Genomic DNA, 16,133 nt, shown 5'->3' with positions numbered 1-16,133 from the left:
GAAACAATACAATCACTATAAGTCTTCCGTTGTGAACGGAAGACTTAATAATAATAAAAAGAAACAATACAATCACTATAAGTCTTCCGTTGTGAACGGAAGACTTAATAAGAAACAGTAGAATCACTATAAGGTCTTCCGTGGAGACGGAAGACCTTAATAATAGAAAACAGACGGAAAACAATAAGGTCTTCCGAAGGAAGTCGGAAGACCTTAATAAGAAACAATAGAATCACTATAAGGTCTTCCGTGGAGACGGAAGACCTTAATAATAATAAGAAACAGTAGAATCACTATAAGGTCTTCCGTGAAGACGGAAGACCTCTATAAACAGAACAACACAGAAAGGTGGAAAGCCCTAATTATAACATTATAAGCCCTCAGAATGTCAAAGAGAGTTGAATTTATCCGATTGAAATTTTATCCCTTCATCGCACTTTTTAGGGGACTATTGGTTTCCTCTGAGTCTGTCCGTCCGTTTGTCTGTCTGTCTGTCCCACTTGGTTTTCCGCATTTTTTTTCCTAAACGCTTGCAGATATTGAGCTGATTTTTGGTATGTGAGTGTATCTTGATGAGTTACAGATCAAGTTTGCATTTCGTTCCGCTTCATTGAATTTTGACGGAATTACGGCCTTTTCAATTTTTAGGGGTTTTCCGCAATTTTCTTCTAAACGCTTTCAGATATTGAGCTGATTTTTGGTATGTGACTTAACTTTGATTAGTTATAGATCAAGTTTGCATTTCGTCCCGCTTCATTGATTTTTGACGGAATTATGGCATTTTCAATTCTTAACGGGAACCAGATTACACTTGCCGGTAGGGGACTAGTATTCCTAATGCAATACTCTCAAAATGCTTGTATTAATTCAGAGTTGCTTTGAAGATGTATGACAGCACATGCTCTGTATGACATCTTTTGCTTCACAGAAGGTTATAAATCCCCCCTTATCAGAACACCTCAAGTAGGGGGAACATGAACCGCAATGTCTTACACACTTGGATTATGATAACTTTTTCACCATCTATATTTTAACATTATCATATCTATTATGCTACAATTTATCTAATATATGTAAATCTTAATGCTTATGGGTTTTCAGGCTTGTATTTCATTGTAAAAATAACTTTGCAAGGTTGTGATTTTAGGAGATATGATTGAACAATAATATAAATATTTACACAATGATGGGTGTCAGATTTTAGCTGCTTTTAAGTATTTGCTATCACCTTGCAATAAATAATAGAATTATGTATGTATCTATGAATCGACAGAATATTTATAAATGTGAACAATATTGCAGGCTGTATCATATCTAGACAAATATTTAAATTAATAATGCATGATGTATCTGCAGGAATAACTAGTTGGCTTTCTGTTGCCCTGAAGTTTTGATCTAGTCAGTTTAGGTTTCATTAAAAGACATTAATACTCATGGAATTTATTGTCAATCATTCAAACTGTCTAAAGTTTGCACCCTGGTACCGGTATATTTTAAAAATGTGTATATAAAAATCAAGAAGGTCATACATTTCTAACATAGGACAACTGGAATTCAACATCAAGTGAATATATTTTTTCCAACCAGTTTGTTCTTTCTTGTTCTTTTTTAAATTACCCACTATGATCTCATAGGCATTCCTATTTATTATCTAATCTCTTCTTTGTTACTGTCATATATTGAGATTTGTGGGTTCAAGTCCGACCACACTTATAATTATACATAAAATTATGATCTAGAATAGTACACTAGGGATCCCCATTGTCTTATTAGCTACTAGTATATACTGTAATGTATTATACCATTCACAGGTGCTTGAGGACAGGACCCCCCCCCCCCTTTCCGATATAGACCCCTGGGTCTGTTCTGACTTTTTTCTCATTAATTATACATAGATGACACATTTGTAATTTAATCCAGATCATCAATTTCAGAAACAATTCGGAAACTTTTTTAAAATTTGCTTAGATATACCTAGTGGAGAAAGAGATGAATTTATAAGGAAACGCATACAATTCATGAAATATTTAAGACACTCAGACAGGTTTGCCAAGTCAGTTAATATCACTTATGAAACATTATTGTTTAGATCTAATATAGTAAAACAGGTGTCCTGGGTTCGATCCCTGGTCCAGCCATGCAATTTCTCCATTGTTAATTTGATATTTAATTATATATATATATTAAACAATAATGGTCTACAGGTGCACTAATACACTAGCCACAGCACAACAAAACTGGTACGGCTAATGTGCACTAGCTTTAAAAAGTATTTTTAAAAATCTTCAGTATGTTGTGTCTATTAAGGAAACAATATACATGTAAAAAAAAATGCATGTCCTTTCCTACTTTAGATGAAATTTACTGTTTTTATCAAGAAATATTCATTGATTCAGTGCAAGGATACCAAATAACAGAACATTTATATTTGTGCACTTTTATATATTTTCCATTACTCAATTTTTTTTTTCAAAACCTGAGTCTATCTCGAAGGACGATTTTCGAGGACGATGTTACAATTCCAACAATCAAGAAGAGAAAAACAGAAATTTTAAAGTCGGAATATTGAAGCAAAGTATACTGATATACGTCAATACTTAGCCGGGCCGTGGTTGGTTATGTACTATGTAGAGCATAAGCAAACGATAATGACATTCGACAAGAGAACCATTTATTTGTTACTCTGTATTTCTTCAACTTACAGAGACAAGAAAAAGGCGACCTGATTGTCGAAGTCTTTTTGTTATCTTGTACTCGAGTCAACCTTCCCATGACCCATTTCATCTTTGTTGTTAAGGTCTTCCGTTCCAACGGAAGACCTTCTACTGATTCTGATGGTTAAGATTATTATTCTTTTTTTTTTCTTCTCCTTTCTAGACGCCAACTTTGAGACCTCATATCTCGCTCATTTCTCAACGGATTTTGCCCAAATTTGCAGAGTTTATAGACGTTACAAAACTCTACCAGAATGCTGTCAAACAGTTCAAAAAGTCACTTCCGCTTTTGAGTTATTGCCCTTTAAATGAAAATTTATTAGGCTTCATTTCCAGACAAAGGCTCCGAGACTACAAAAGCTGGAGCAGAAATTCTACCGAATTTAGATAATAGAAGGATTGAAGTTGTGCACATCGGTTTTTGTTTTTCGATTTCTGTATTCAAAATGGCGCTAATTAGGGGTCAAAATTTAGAACGCCTAAAAGAGCGAAAATTTAGACATATTTTCCTTTGTATCTTTAAAACTAAACATATTTTGATAAGACATGTAGAATAAAAGTTGTGCACAATTGCAAGGCCTTTCATTTGACACCACTAAAAAGGGGCTGGCCCCTCAAATTAGGGATCTGGAGCCCTTTAAAGTTTTTGCTTTATAACTCAAAAACGGTAAATATTTCGAAATGGCTGTCGTTAAAAAAGTTGTTCTTTAACATCTTATTGATTTCATGAAAACGTTATTTTGTTCGAGTCTTGTGTTTTAAATGCGCCAGAAGCTTGACCCATATACAGGTAACTGTTTTCATTCAGCAAGTAAACGAGAGCTCTTCATGCGTGTAACTAAAATAAACTTTCTATAAATAATAAATCTGGCTACATTAGATGCTAATATTCTTTAGAATAAGGTTCTTGAAGTGTTTTGTGCTTTATTTTCAAGTTATTTTTTTGACAACTTTTCGTTTTATTCCATTTTTTTCAAAGTCGAATAAACCAGTCTACTAAAAAAAGGGGAAAAAAGATAACCTTTTCTTCTTATCATATAAAAACAAACAATATACTGAGAAAATAAAACATAACTTTCAAGCATAGACTATTTACAGCCATTAAGTGTGCGCCTTTTACATTCACCTTGTGTGTTTACAATTATGTAACACCTCCCTCGATAGCGCGTGGCAAAGGAGGTCACCGGGGATCAATCGGCGTGTGTGATCCAGCGACCTAGTCATACACAAAACAAATCATAGAATGGCCATTCCAAATTCATTTTGTAAACTAAGTCATGAGTAGATAAATATGTTGAATTTTTCAGATTATTTCAGAATATCTTAGATTAAATCGCTAGTGTATTTTATTTCATATTTTATTCGCTGAATTACAGGAAAGTTGCATAGTTATTTTTATAAACAATTTATTTCTCGATATCGAGTTAATTGTCTGTTTTATTCATAATAAAATTCAAAATATGTAACCTTAATTAATTCCTACTAGTAATGGAACTTTTGAAACTTAAATGTACATGTATGTAATCTAATATACGTTCTTTTGTCGACGCCCTTAAAATGTACAACTGTATATATACAAAGCGCCCCAAATATATGCATATTGAGCGTATGGAAATACAAAATCCCACATTCACACGCGCCTCCAAAATATGTAGAATGAGACATACATGCGTAACTGTATTTGAATTTTACAAATTTATTAGACACCTAACCTTGAACAAATTATTTTTTTCTACTAAACTTATTATTGTATGCGAACAAAATGATAAACATGTAATTATTTATAGGTTCCCATTATTTTTTCTTGAAAATCAGAACACATTTATCAGCTCTCTTAAGGTTTTACGGATACATACAATGTACACGCATGCAAGTACAGAACATCCACGTTTTATAAGTGCATATGCAAGAGCGCCCCAAATACAAGCATATCAAGCGTTTGAAATTCAGAAAAATTCTAAATCCCAAGTCTTTTTTTCCCATTATCTTTGCAATAAAATATCGGTTAAACTGAAATGATTTTATTGATTTACAGCATATATTAAAGTCAATTGTAGGTCCCCTGAGTTGATCATGAGTTGTTTTCATAAAGGGTAGTCCTCCTGGCCAGTCATCGTCACGGTTTGTAACATCGTAATTACACAGGTAAATACTAAGATGTCAATCCATATATTTTCCATAAGAAATTAATTACCGGGAGATGTCTCGTTTTCTCTGATCATATATTAATTGACAGCGTTTATGAACAACTGTTAAAACACAGGCCTTTGTAAACCGGTAAATCACAAAAAAGAAAAATCCGAGACAAAAAACAGAAAATATAAATGTCTCTGGAAATAACATTGCCTTTAGATAACTAAATTAAATTAATGTCCGCCGATTTTTGAATTAATCTGAACATTCATTGATGTGTACCTGTACAAGCAGTGTGTATATTTTTATGAAGCCTTCGTCCAAACGAACAATATAATAAATCTTGAATGAATTAACTAACACCTCAGTACACACACATTCGCCTACACCTGAAATCTAATCAAAATCAGATCTTTTTTACGGCCCGAAATTCTGATAGTCGCTGTATTTCTAATCTGATTGACTATACATGTACAGTACAGGCAACGCGGATCCCGTATTTCCCGCGCCCCGTCGCGGTATAAACACAACGCGGGATTTGGCCAGGCGAGACAGGTAAACCGCGTTCCCTCCGCGGGAAATTCATCACCTACCTGTCCCCGCCGCGGTTAAATCATCGATCACCTAGTATCATAAACAAACGGGAGTTATCTCCCCGAACAGGAATTTTGCGAAATTCCCTCTTTAAAAAAACAAATTAAAATCCCGCAGTGTATGTATATTTATGAAAGTATTTTCTTTTATTTCGCAAAAGGTGAAAATAATGAATGAACAAAAAAAAAATTGTAAAGCAGAATATATTTAATCGTTTTTATGTCGGAAATATAAGTTCTAATAACTTCTCTTTTCAAATTATATGCGAACTGCAATGTTACATACACGTGCTAAACAATAGTCAATGCGAGTTCCGATTAACAGTTCTCAGCATTCCTATGAGGAAAAAAAATATATCTATATACTGTTCATGTTTTTTTTTGTTTTGTTTTTTTGTTTTTTTTACCAAATTTAAAACAATATAATTCATTTGAATAATTTCACTTTACTGTATTAATGTGCAAGCATTTCCCTGAAATTGTCGAATGACCGGAAAGCTGTAATATTCGATGGTGAGCGTTTGCAGTGAGTGGGCGCGTGAACGTTATAAAAGATATCAATAAAATATAACAATTTTTTTTCCCTCGATATTTACTTCTTTTGTAAACAGTGGTTTGTTTTTAATTTAAACATTTCTCCAATTACAGAAGATGGAATGTGCATGGTGATGAACTTCACAAAACAATTAAAACGGGGGGGGGGGGGGTATATCACTAAAACTTATTATTCTCAATAATACTCAAGAAAAAAATCAATGCCAAGTTTACTTGAATATATTCTGTTTCTTTGTGTATTAAGAATTAGTCGCGATCATTTCCTGTGTATAGGGATTAGCAGAGCAAGAGCAGGAAACGGCATGCCCTAGGGGTTTCACACCTGTCCTAGAGTACCTGTGGTAAATTTCTCTGCATGTGCAAGGCGTTGTCTAGCCATACAACACACCAGTCCCTTCAACGTTTCATTATTTCTTCATTTTCAAATGTAACTACAACCATGAAAGTTACGCGAGTCAATATATACTTTTTTTTTACCCTGAGTGTATATTAAAAGGAAAAAGATCAATCATACTTTTAAAATAAATTAATAGAGTTTAAATGAAATAAAATAGATCAAATCAAATTATGTTTTATTACTTTTTTTAAATGCCGACGGGCTTGGTATTTATGTTTCTGTTTAATATATATGTACATGTACATGTGCATGTATTATGCAAGTAGAATGTAAAATTTAAAAAAAACGTACAGAATGTTACGGCACGTGCAACGTTTTTCCTTCGGTCAGTTTATTGATTTATCTAGTCCATCGATTAAAACAAAATATTCATGATAGAATTTCAATGAAATGAATTGCTTCTGGATTATTTTTTTTCCAGTTTTCGGGTTTTGTGTCCATTCTATTTCCACAAACCCGTGGCTGCCTCCTACCAAATTCTTTCGTTCTCGCGACTGAATCATTGAAGATTTACCCTGACCAATGAAATCACTCTGTAGCAATTTTTGGTACGTTTAAATGGCGGCGCCCATAATGAAATCATGTTTGCTATGCGTGGCAGATTTATTGAAAAAAATACGATAGATCCTGAAGAACAGATGTGAGTAACGTATATTCTAAAATACTTACAAGGTTTTACATTAAAATACAGGGTTTCAAATGTAGAGGTAATATGTGTGAGAACGCTGAATAGCGTTACTCGTTAAGAAAGGAAATTCGAACCGAAGTTGATGTACAGCTCGTGGTTATGGTTACATCCAAATACAAGATAGACATCATTTTCATTGGTTCTGACTTGAAGCGTCAGATGTTATTCAATTGGTTGAATTATGTTATTAATATTCATGAGAACGAGAGAAATTTGAAGGAGGCAGCCACGGGTTTGTGGAAATAGAATGGATACAAAACCCGTGGCTTGCGACGATGAAACAAGATATAATAACATATTTTGGTGACATGTGGTAGGTACATGTATATGATATTTTAGGCCCGATATCCAAGAGGGGTCCAGTGTTAACAAAATTAATGGAAGTGACTTACCTTCTCTATTTCATAATACCGCGGGTATGATTTTTTAATAAAACGTTAATTCTACGTTATTTTTATGGATTTTTCATATGGAATACATTGTAAATGTGTACTAGAAGATTAATTTATGGAAAAAGACGAATAAAAATATTCTTGGACCCCGGGGTGTATATTGGGGGGGGGGGGGGCACTGTCCACAAGCACCGGTCTCATCCAAAGGATCGATCTCCACGTTTTACTACTTATCCAAACTGGGCATAAAACATTCTCAATGAATTTTTTAATCATTATGCTGAACCTAACAAATTATTCCGACTCGCTGTATGATCTGAAAAAAACATGGCTGAACTTATCCGTTCAGAAACTCACAGACTGGTATTGCTTTTAACCAGTGTGTGTTATAGCCTTGATGCAAGGTCATTTGGTCGAGTCAAGGTCACTGACAGAGAAACTGTAATTTCGCTACCGTATTTGTACTACTGAAACATTGCTGGTATCATGCAGAGTGTGACATGGCCTTGACTCAAGTTCAAGGTCACTAAGGATAAGATGTTTTGACTGTATGTATGGACTAAAAGAACATGACGTGTCACTGTGAACTTTTCAAGTCGGTAACATACAGATTGGGTTTTATGACGAGAGTGTGTCATGGTTTGATGCAAGGCATTTGGAATGTTCAAGGTCACGTACATTCCTTTACAGTTTTTCCTAGCGAAATATTGTAAGTTGCTTCCCCTTACAAGATTGCTTACATGTATAACTTTAGAATGTGGCATGACCTTGACTAAAGGTCACTTCTTTCTTCCGCAGCTCCAACGGAAGACCTATTCGTTGCTTTGCAACGAGCTCGCTCTAGTTATAATCAACTTTCGGTTTGACAAAGCATCTAAAATTAAACTCTCCTTCGATCATGCATTCCGGAAATAACCGTACATCGTAGTTTTTCTGCCTTTTATTTTGGAAATGAATTTACCTTTCTTATCACGGTAAATGATATTGGCGTCTGCCATTTTGATAGAATAAGCGTCGGGCACGCACTGACGTAATAACGTCACTGACGTGAATAACGTCATATAACGTTATTTTACGTGGTATGGATCATTACCTTAATACATTTATTTTTTTAATAATGCTGGGCGAACAAGGCTAGCGGAATACCCATAGTGCGAAAAATATGAAGAAGAGAAATTAAATCTCAATTATAACAAAATTTTGTTTGATATTTCATCTAACGTAAAATCTCGATAATGTACAAATATCTCACAAAGATTGAAATTATCTGCCTATGAAATAGCATATACACACCATAGAGGGCAAAAAGGATAATTTTCTTATACTTTAACACACTTGTTTTGAAAGTTTATTTTCAAAGCTTGCATAAAAATATGGTTAACCAAAACATGGAACACAGACCAACTATACTTCAAAAATACACTTTTATTACCAAACATTCGTATCTGTCCGATAAATACTCGAAGTCCATTTAGTCAAGGGTCATTTCACAAGCATAATTTGTCACTATTTATCAGGAGTTGCGTACTGTATTGGTAAATAAATGTTAGGGTTCGAATCCCACATTATTTTTTTTATAATAGATCTAGAATATTTTTTGCCTACAAAATTTTCCTCAGAAAAGGTTTGTAATATTTTCATAAATTTCAATAATGAGAACTTTGATCTTAATTCTAAATCACAAAGTGGATATGATTTATATATTTCTGCAGCTATAGACATTCTGCACGCTTGTTCACTCGTCTCCTTTATATAAAATCAACATACTATTGTTACAATAGTCGCCCATAAATCCCGGCTGACAGGAGAAGCACTTTCCATTGGACATGTTACAGAATCTATCTTGGCAGTTGGGAGGACAATTCTCGCACTCCTCACCGTATTGACCACTTTCTGGGCAGCCTACAATATTTAAAGTTCGAACTTCATGAAAAATAAAAATTGCATAAAAAACACGTGCACTTGATCCCTACAACTGTGATTTTTTTTAAACAGACCATACAAAGAGTTTTCTGATCAATATGACATTAACCGCTCATTTAAGAGCACTTATAAAGAACATTTCCAGATATTCAAATAAGTTAAATAGAAAGAGGAAAAATTATAAAACTAAGACAAATATCGAATACTCTTCAAAACGATATCCTATCCCATTCTGCAGTTTTACTTTCAATGGTTTCTGTCCGTATTCTGAGCTGCTCGTTAGTTATTGCATGTTTGCAATAATTTGGGCTAATTTTCGCAATAAATATCATAACTTTATAAAATATCAAGGACATTTTATTGTTACATTATTATGGTTTTTTTTTTTCAGCATGTATTAAACATAAATGACAATCTGCATACAAGGAAATTCAAAGAATTGTGTTCCCCCGCTTTCGGTGTCTTAGTGGATGTGAAGCCATTATTTATTGCATACTGTAACTGTCTTGTTTGTGTGTCCTGTGTTGTCTGTGCATTATACCAAAAAGACATAAATTATTGAATCGATAACAGTTATGGCAAGGATTACAGCTTCTCAAAACTACATTAAACTTCAAGATCAAGGTCAAATATAATACCAGACCTGTTTACCCACATTGTTGTCTCTCAGTATTTTTTGGTAGATTTGTCAGTGAGATTTGGCATTTGCCCGTAAAATTTCCTTTCCATCGATTTTACTTATACTAGAGAACAACTACATTTGTGATTACCGAAACATGGTTTAATAACAAAGAAAAACATCATACCGTGCTTTCTTTCGAGGGGTTTCTGTCTTTTTTTTTTAAACCACCGTTTTGGCAACCCGACATACCTAAGTGTTTGAAATCTTTCTCTTTTTTGTGATTAAAAGGTGTCAAACTGAGAGAATCATTACGAAAACTAACTGCTAAAATCCAAACAAACGGATTTCTTATTTCCGTATTTTCACCAGACGTATTTCGTACAAAATACGGCGAAATCGTAAGAGTAGACAGGTCTGTAATACGATCCGAAAGGTTTTGTCACAAGTAATGCATAATGAGAAAAAACAAAAACCAGAGTATACAATTGGAGAGGTCTTGAAACAGATTATGCACATGTCAAATGTATGTTCCCACATTGATCGATCAGAGATCCTTCTCCCAATATCCCCTTACACTAAACTAATTTGACATGTAATTTTTTTTGTAACCAACATTTTTCTTGACCATTGCTTAGAGATTTTACCCATGGCAATGTGAAATTTCCCCTATTATTGACTAAAAGAAAAATAATACGAAAAAAACGTAGTCCTGTTTGGATTGCGTAATTTAAAAGTTAGAAAAATATAAATTTCTCCTTTAATTAAAAAGTACACATTCTACCAAATATGCACTTATCGACCAAGTTTGATGATTCTAGGTGCAAAAATCACGAGCTGGAAGGGTTTTTCCACATTTGGCCGTAGAATCCCATTAAAGGTCACAGCGACCTACTTTTAATGAACGACACAGCTTTTACCCAAGATGTATCCGTACGAAAGATTGTTACTTCTTGGCCTGATAGTATTTAAGTTATGAGTCGGACAGAAAAACGCAAACAAGTTGCCACACGAACATGAACACCATTACATAATACGTCTTGTCTTAGGACGGGGGTTCAACAATTGGGAGCAAAATCCAGAAACGTAATTTTCTGAGGTCAATTCATAATCAGCATTTTGAAATTAAATCGGAATTTCAGTAATACTAATTATTATTAACAACTTTGCAGAGATGGATCTTCTTCAAATGATGTTCGACCTGCAGTTTTGTGTTTATCTTTGAAAATATTAATTGCAAGATTGAAGCAAAACAAACATCGGCTCAAATTATGTACTCACCATAAACTTCCAGCTCACAGATCTCTACAAATGCTGAGCTACTATAATACTCTGGGTAGTGTTCTCCGGGATCTCTAACGTTGTAGAACATAACGTATCTTCCTCTATCAACACATTCAATGGTAATGTTGGGTGAATTTGTACCATTTTGGATATCGTGATAACAAAGATGCATATGTTCTCTGTCTGTGTCGTTCCCTATATAAAGATAGAACCCAGCAAATCGCCCTCTGTGTGTCATGTCTGCAAGTAGTACGTATACATGCACCTATTTACGGACTGTATTTTATTAGTCAATAATATATTACATACAGTCTGACAAAATGCTGCTTTATCTTAATGAAAATGGATCACAGCTGACATGATGTTTGAACATTAATTTTTAGCTCACTTGAGCCTTCGGCTCAAGTGAGCTTTTTTGATCACATTTTGTCCGGCGTCTGTCTTTCTGTCTGTAAACTTTCACATTTTCGACTTCTTCTCAAGAACCACTGGACCAATTTCAACAAAACTCGCTAAAAAGTATCCTTGGGTAAAGGGGATTCATTTTGTTTTTTTTAAAATGAAGGGCCACGCCTTATTCCAAGGGGAGATAATTATGAATTAGAGAAAAAAATAATGGAGTATTTTAAAGGTTTTCTTCTAAAGACCTACGGAGTTAGAAAATATGAAACTTATAAGGAATCATTCTCAGGTAGTGTAGTCAAGTTTGTTCACATCTTGATCCCCGGGGTAGGGCGAATCGACAATGGCTGATCAAAGTTTTACATAGAAATATATAGGTAAATCTTTCAAAAGGTTCTTCTTAAGAACAGCAAAGCCATGATTTATCATATATATAAGGCAGCATCCTCAGGTAGTGTAGAATCAAGTTTATTCAAATCGTGACCCCCGAGGTAGGGCGGGACCGTAATAGGCAATTAAAGTTTTACGTAGAAATACATAGGAAAAAACTCTTCTCAAGAACAGCAAAGCTATGATTAGTCATATTTATATGGAAGCACTCTGAGGTAGTGTAGATTCAATTTAGTTCAAATCATGACCCCGGAGGATAGGGTGGGCCCACAATGGGCGTATTAGAAATTCTTAAAAAATCTAATAAGCCACGATTAGCCATATTGCTAGGGAAGCATTCTTAGGTAATGTAGATTCAAGTTTGTTCAAATCACCCCCCCCCCACTGTTATATTCAAACTTTTCAATACTGATCCGTTTTCTTCTTTTTCCTAGGCAAATTGCTCAGTTGACCCACGGGCCTCTTTTTTTATTCGGGAAGAAAACCATCCGTTCTTATGAAAACAAATAGTATCATTTTCACTTAAAGGATAAACACATATGTGATCCAACGGATTTTTTTTTTTAAATTGCTTTTCCAGTTGTAGCCTAATTGTGAAAAAGTTTTCTTTTTCTTAATTTTGAAATTTTATTATTATTACCCCAATTAGCTGACGGTTGACCTGGTACATTGTCTGTCCTATAGAAAATAGAAATATGATGTATAGGAAGTTCTTTTCCGACATCCACGTACCACCAAGCAACGTGTTTCTTGTTGTCAGAAATCGCGCATGTACCGGAACTGTAGAGAGCTCTCCTGTCCCCATCCACTGCTTTATTTGCGCCCCACGATTGAGTATGTGTAGAGGACATATATGCAGATTTATGTAAGGCAATATTTTCTAAAATATAACAGAATCTCATTGTTGACATGGAGCAAATTTCAAAAAAGCATAGATAACAAAGCAACATCAAAACTTTTAGAAAAGTTTCTTCAAAGATATTGTTTCATTGATGGATCACCAAATATCTTGGCTTATTAGTTGCTGATAGGGGTACTTCAAAAATACACAAGTCAAACAACATTCGCACACAATTTGAAAATTGTCAATGGATGAAATTCCTTTGTCAAATTTAAATCTCTTTTCAACTTTCAGCAGATTGTTATGTAGATGAGATTTTAAATTTGTTTAATTCTGTAATTATGCTGCACTCATTTTTTAAAGAAAAGTTAAGTCTCTCATAGAAATGTTAGAGGATTGTTTTGAAAAATCTCTTCAAAATTAAAAAAAGGTTTTTTGTTCAAATATACATACACACAATAGAATCAAAAGTCTACTGTGTATTACTAAATGACCAGGGATTTCTTTTCGCCTAGACACCCTTCCTTGCAGTGCATCTCAAAGTGAGTTCACTTTAAAATTAAGTTCTGGGTGGTTTATTCGGGTTTTCCTTTTTGACAACCATAAATTTGCTAACATTTTTAATCAAAATTTTTTTTATATCTTGTATCTTTGTGAATGTAAAGATGGTAGACGCCGTGCATTGCCGAAGAGACTCTCCTTTATTGGATAATGGTTGAGTACTTATTCCACTTTCAAACAGTTGTTTAACTGTTGAAATATAGTAATAATGCGATGTTACATTACACGTTAACGTATGAAAGCTAATATTTGTAGAAGTGTCAAAAATGTTGTGAAATTCCCGATCATTTAATAAACGGTTATTAACTTTTCAATTTGGCCTCTGTCAACCTATACCTAACCAGTCATTAAAAAGTCAATCATTGTATTTAGCTCACTAGTTTGTTTGTTGTTAAACGTCCCCCTCGAGAATTCTTCACTCATATGGAGACGCCACCACTTGCCGGTGGAGAGCTGCAAATTTTGACCTTTACTCGGCACTTAGGGCCATTTAGCAGTGAGGGATCTTTTTCGTGCTAGCACTTACTGCGACACAAGACCTCGATTTAAACGGTCTCATCTGAAGGACAGGTCACCGTGTCCTACATATAGCCCACTAGAGGATGAGGGCTACCATGTATAGAGCTGGTATTTAGCATCAGTGCACTGTATTATAACTTTTAAATGAGTTTTGTTTTGGGGTTAATAATTTTCATATACATTCATTCATCTCGGAAGAACCTGGTGACCAGGTAAGCAATGTAGCCCATGGACCTTAAGTTTTCGCCTGCTTTTGTTTGAGGAATACGAATTATATAAAGAGTAATTAAAGAAAGGAAATGGAATACCGTACAGCGGGGTGCTAATTTCCCCCTTGTTTTAGCGATTTGGTAATTGCACAAAGTCGCCAAATTTGCAACCCAGTGTACAGAAGTTGAGAAGGTAACTCTGGTGAGTCTATTGTTAAACATTTTACTGGTATATTTCTTTTCTTTTCAATCAATATCTTGAATAAACAGTATTTAAACATACAAATATCTATACTGAAAACTTGAATGGAAAATGAACTTCATTTATATATTTATCTCTGTGTCCGCCAAACATAGTTCCGCTTAAATGATTGGCGTACCTTTGAGTAAGCAGAACGCCGAATTTTACACCGATTAAAGAAATCCGCTATACGGTACAATGTATTTAATAAATATTTTGAAAAACACTATTTATCATTACGCCTATTAACCGGATGTAAAGTTCTTTTTAAAATACTCACCGTAAGCCTTCAGCTGACAAAGAAACACAAGGTGAAAAATCACTATAATTGTCCAGTAGGCTTTTAACATTTTAAAACACAACACTGTTTTGTTTACATTCAAGTACAAGTAAACGTCACGGAAGAATTCACACAGCGATGAAATTTTACCATATTTAAATTAAGAACTGACAATTAAATATACAAAATAGAACTATAAATAAAACATTCTACTGAAGTCGTCGATGACCGTATTAATTATCTCTTTGCTTGTGAACAATCTTAAAAGTACATATTTTGTCTAATTTGAATAAACAATCTTAAAAATACAGATTTGTCTAATTTGAATAAAAAATATTAATCCTGGCCACAGGTCTCCAGACTAAAACTCTAAACTAAAATTTGAATCATTTATAAAATATTTATTACTTGTCAAATTAAACTCTTAATTTGCATATAACAGCAATTTGATCATGGAAAATTGGAAAGCATGCTCTTTTTGGAAAGCTTACCTTTTAAAAAAAATTCAACACCATAAACATTGTTTGACTTAAGCTCAAGAGGCCTCATGATCCTAGGGCCAGAATACATTAAAACAATGTACGTGATCTAGCAAACAATTGTTTTTATTTCCTATCAACTTTTCCTAAAAATGGATAGATATAATATACATGTATCTGAGTACTATGATACTTTTCATCATATCACGTCGTCGCTGTGAGTGCTTCATGGGGAACATTCCTATTGTCGAAGATAACGAATATCCAATCTAGATATTATTGTGTCCAGCCTCCACGTCAGTAAAGCTGTCGTTCTGAAACACAGTGTAGATAAGTTTTGGATTTGGGTGAATTCTTCCTATTGTGATATCCTTTTTACAGGGAAATCTGGATAAAGAGAGAGATAACTTTTAACAATTTTATTTACATTTATGCTTTTGATCGACACAATTTCATAACAAGCTGTCGCAAATATTTGAGTATGACAGCACATGTTGCACCCGTGTTTATAGAAAATACATGTAAAATACATTTATTGCTCAATGAAGACCTTTCAATATGATTTAAATCATAGTTAACATCATACAAATAATTAATTGAAATATACTCACTTTTGTTTAGTAAAAGTTGCAATACAAATAACGTTGACAAGAAGTGCAACACTGAATAAAACTATCAGAACACACACGGTTTCCAAATTAAATGCTGGACCATCAACTAAACAATAAGAGCATTTGCTACAGGCAATTTGTAAGAAAAAAACGTATGATCACTGAGCATTGATATATATACATGTAGTTGGTATTTGAGCATTATTGTAGAATAAAATAATTGTTCAAAATGGTCACAGACGAATGTGTTTAATATTGTCTTTAGTGAATAAATGGGACTATTCTCAGCTCACCTGATCTGA

The 16,133-nt window shown here is 34.0% G+C and overlaps 1 protein-coding gene across 1 annotated transcript in view; it reads right to left on the bottom strand.

The window, feature by feature from the left end:
• The window catches only part of LOC133198778 (multiple epidermal growth factor-like domains protein 10), a 30,677-nt gene extending 15,875 nt beyond the window's left edge, over positions 1–14,802 (bottom strand). The window contains exons 1-4 of the mRNA XM_061334773.1: positions 14,742–14,802; positions 12,731–12,970; positions 11,296–11,538; positions 9,240–9,374 (exon numbers count right to left, since the gene is read on the bottom strand). Of these exons, the coding sequence (XP_061190757.1) occupies positions 9,240–9,374; positions 11,296–11,538; positions 12,731–12,941 (589 nt within the window). The 5' untranslated portion in view covers positions 12,942–12,970; positions 14,742–14,802. The remainder of the gene's footprint in view (positions 1–9,239; positions 9,375–11,295; positions 11,539–12,730; positions 12,971–14,741) is intronic.
• Between the last annotated feature and the right edge of the window lie 1,331 nt (positions 14,803–16,133).

Source organism: Saccostrea echinata, unplaced genomic scaffold (genome assembly GCF_033153115.1).
Source record: "Saccostrea echinata isolate AGI-Se365-2 ecotype Australia unplaced genomic scaffold, CSIRO_AGI_Sech_v1 ptg000033l, whole genome shotgun sequence".
NCBI classification, from domain to species: domain Eukaryota; kingdom Metazoa; phylum Mollusca; class Bivalvia; order Ostreida; family Ostreidae; genus Saccostrea; species Saccostrea echinata.
The sequence above is the reverse complement of the archived record's forward strand: the minus strand, read 5'-3'. Positions and strand labels throughout refer to the sequence as shown.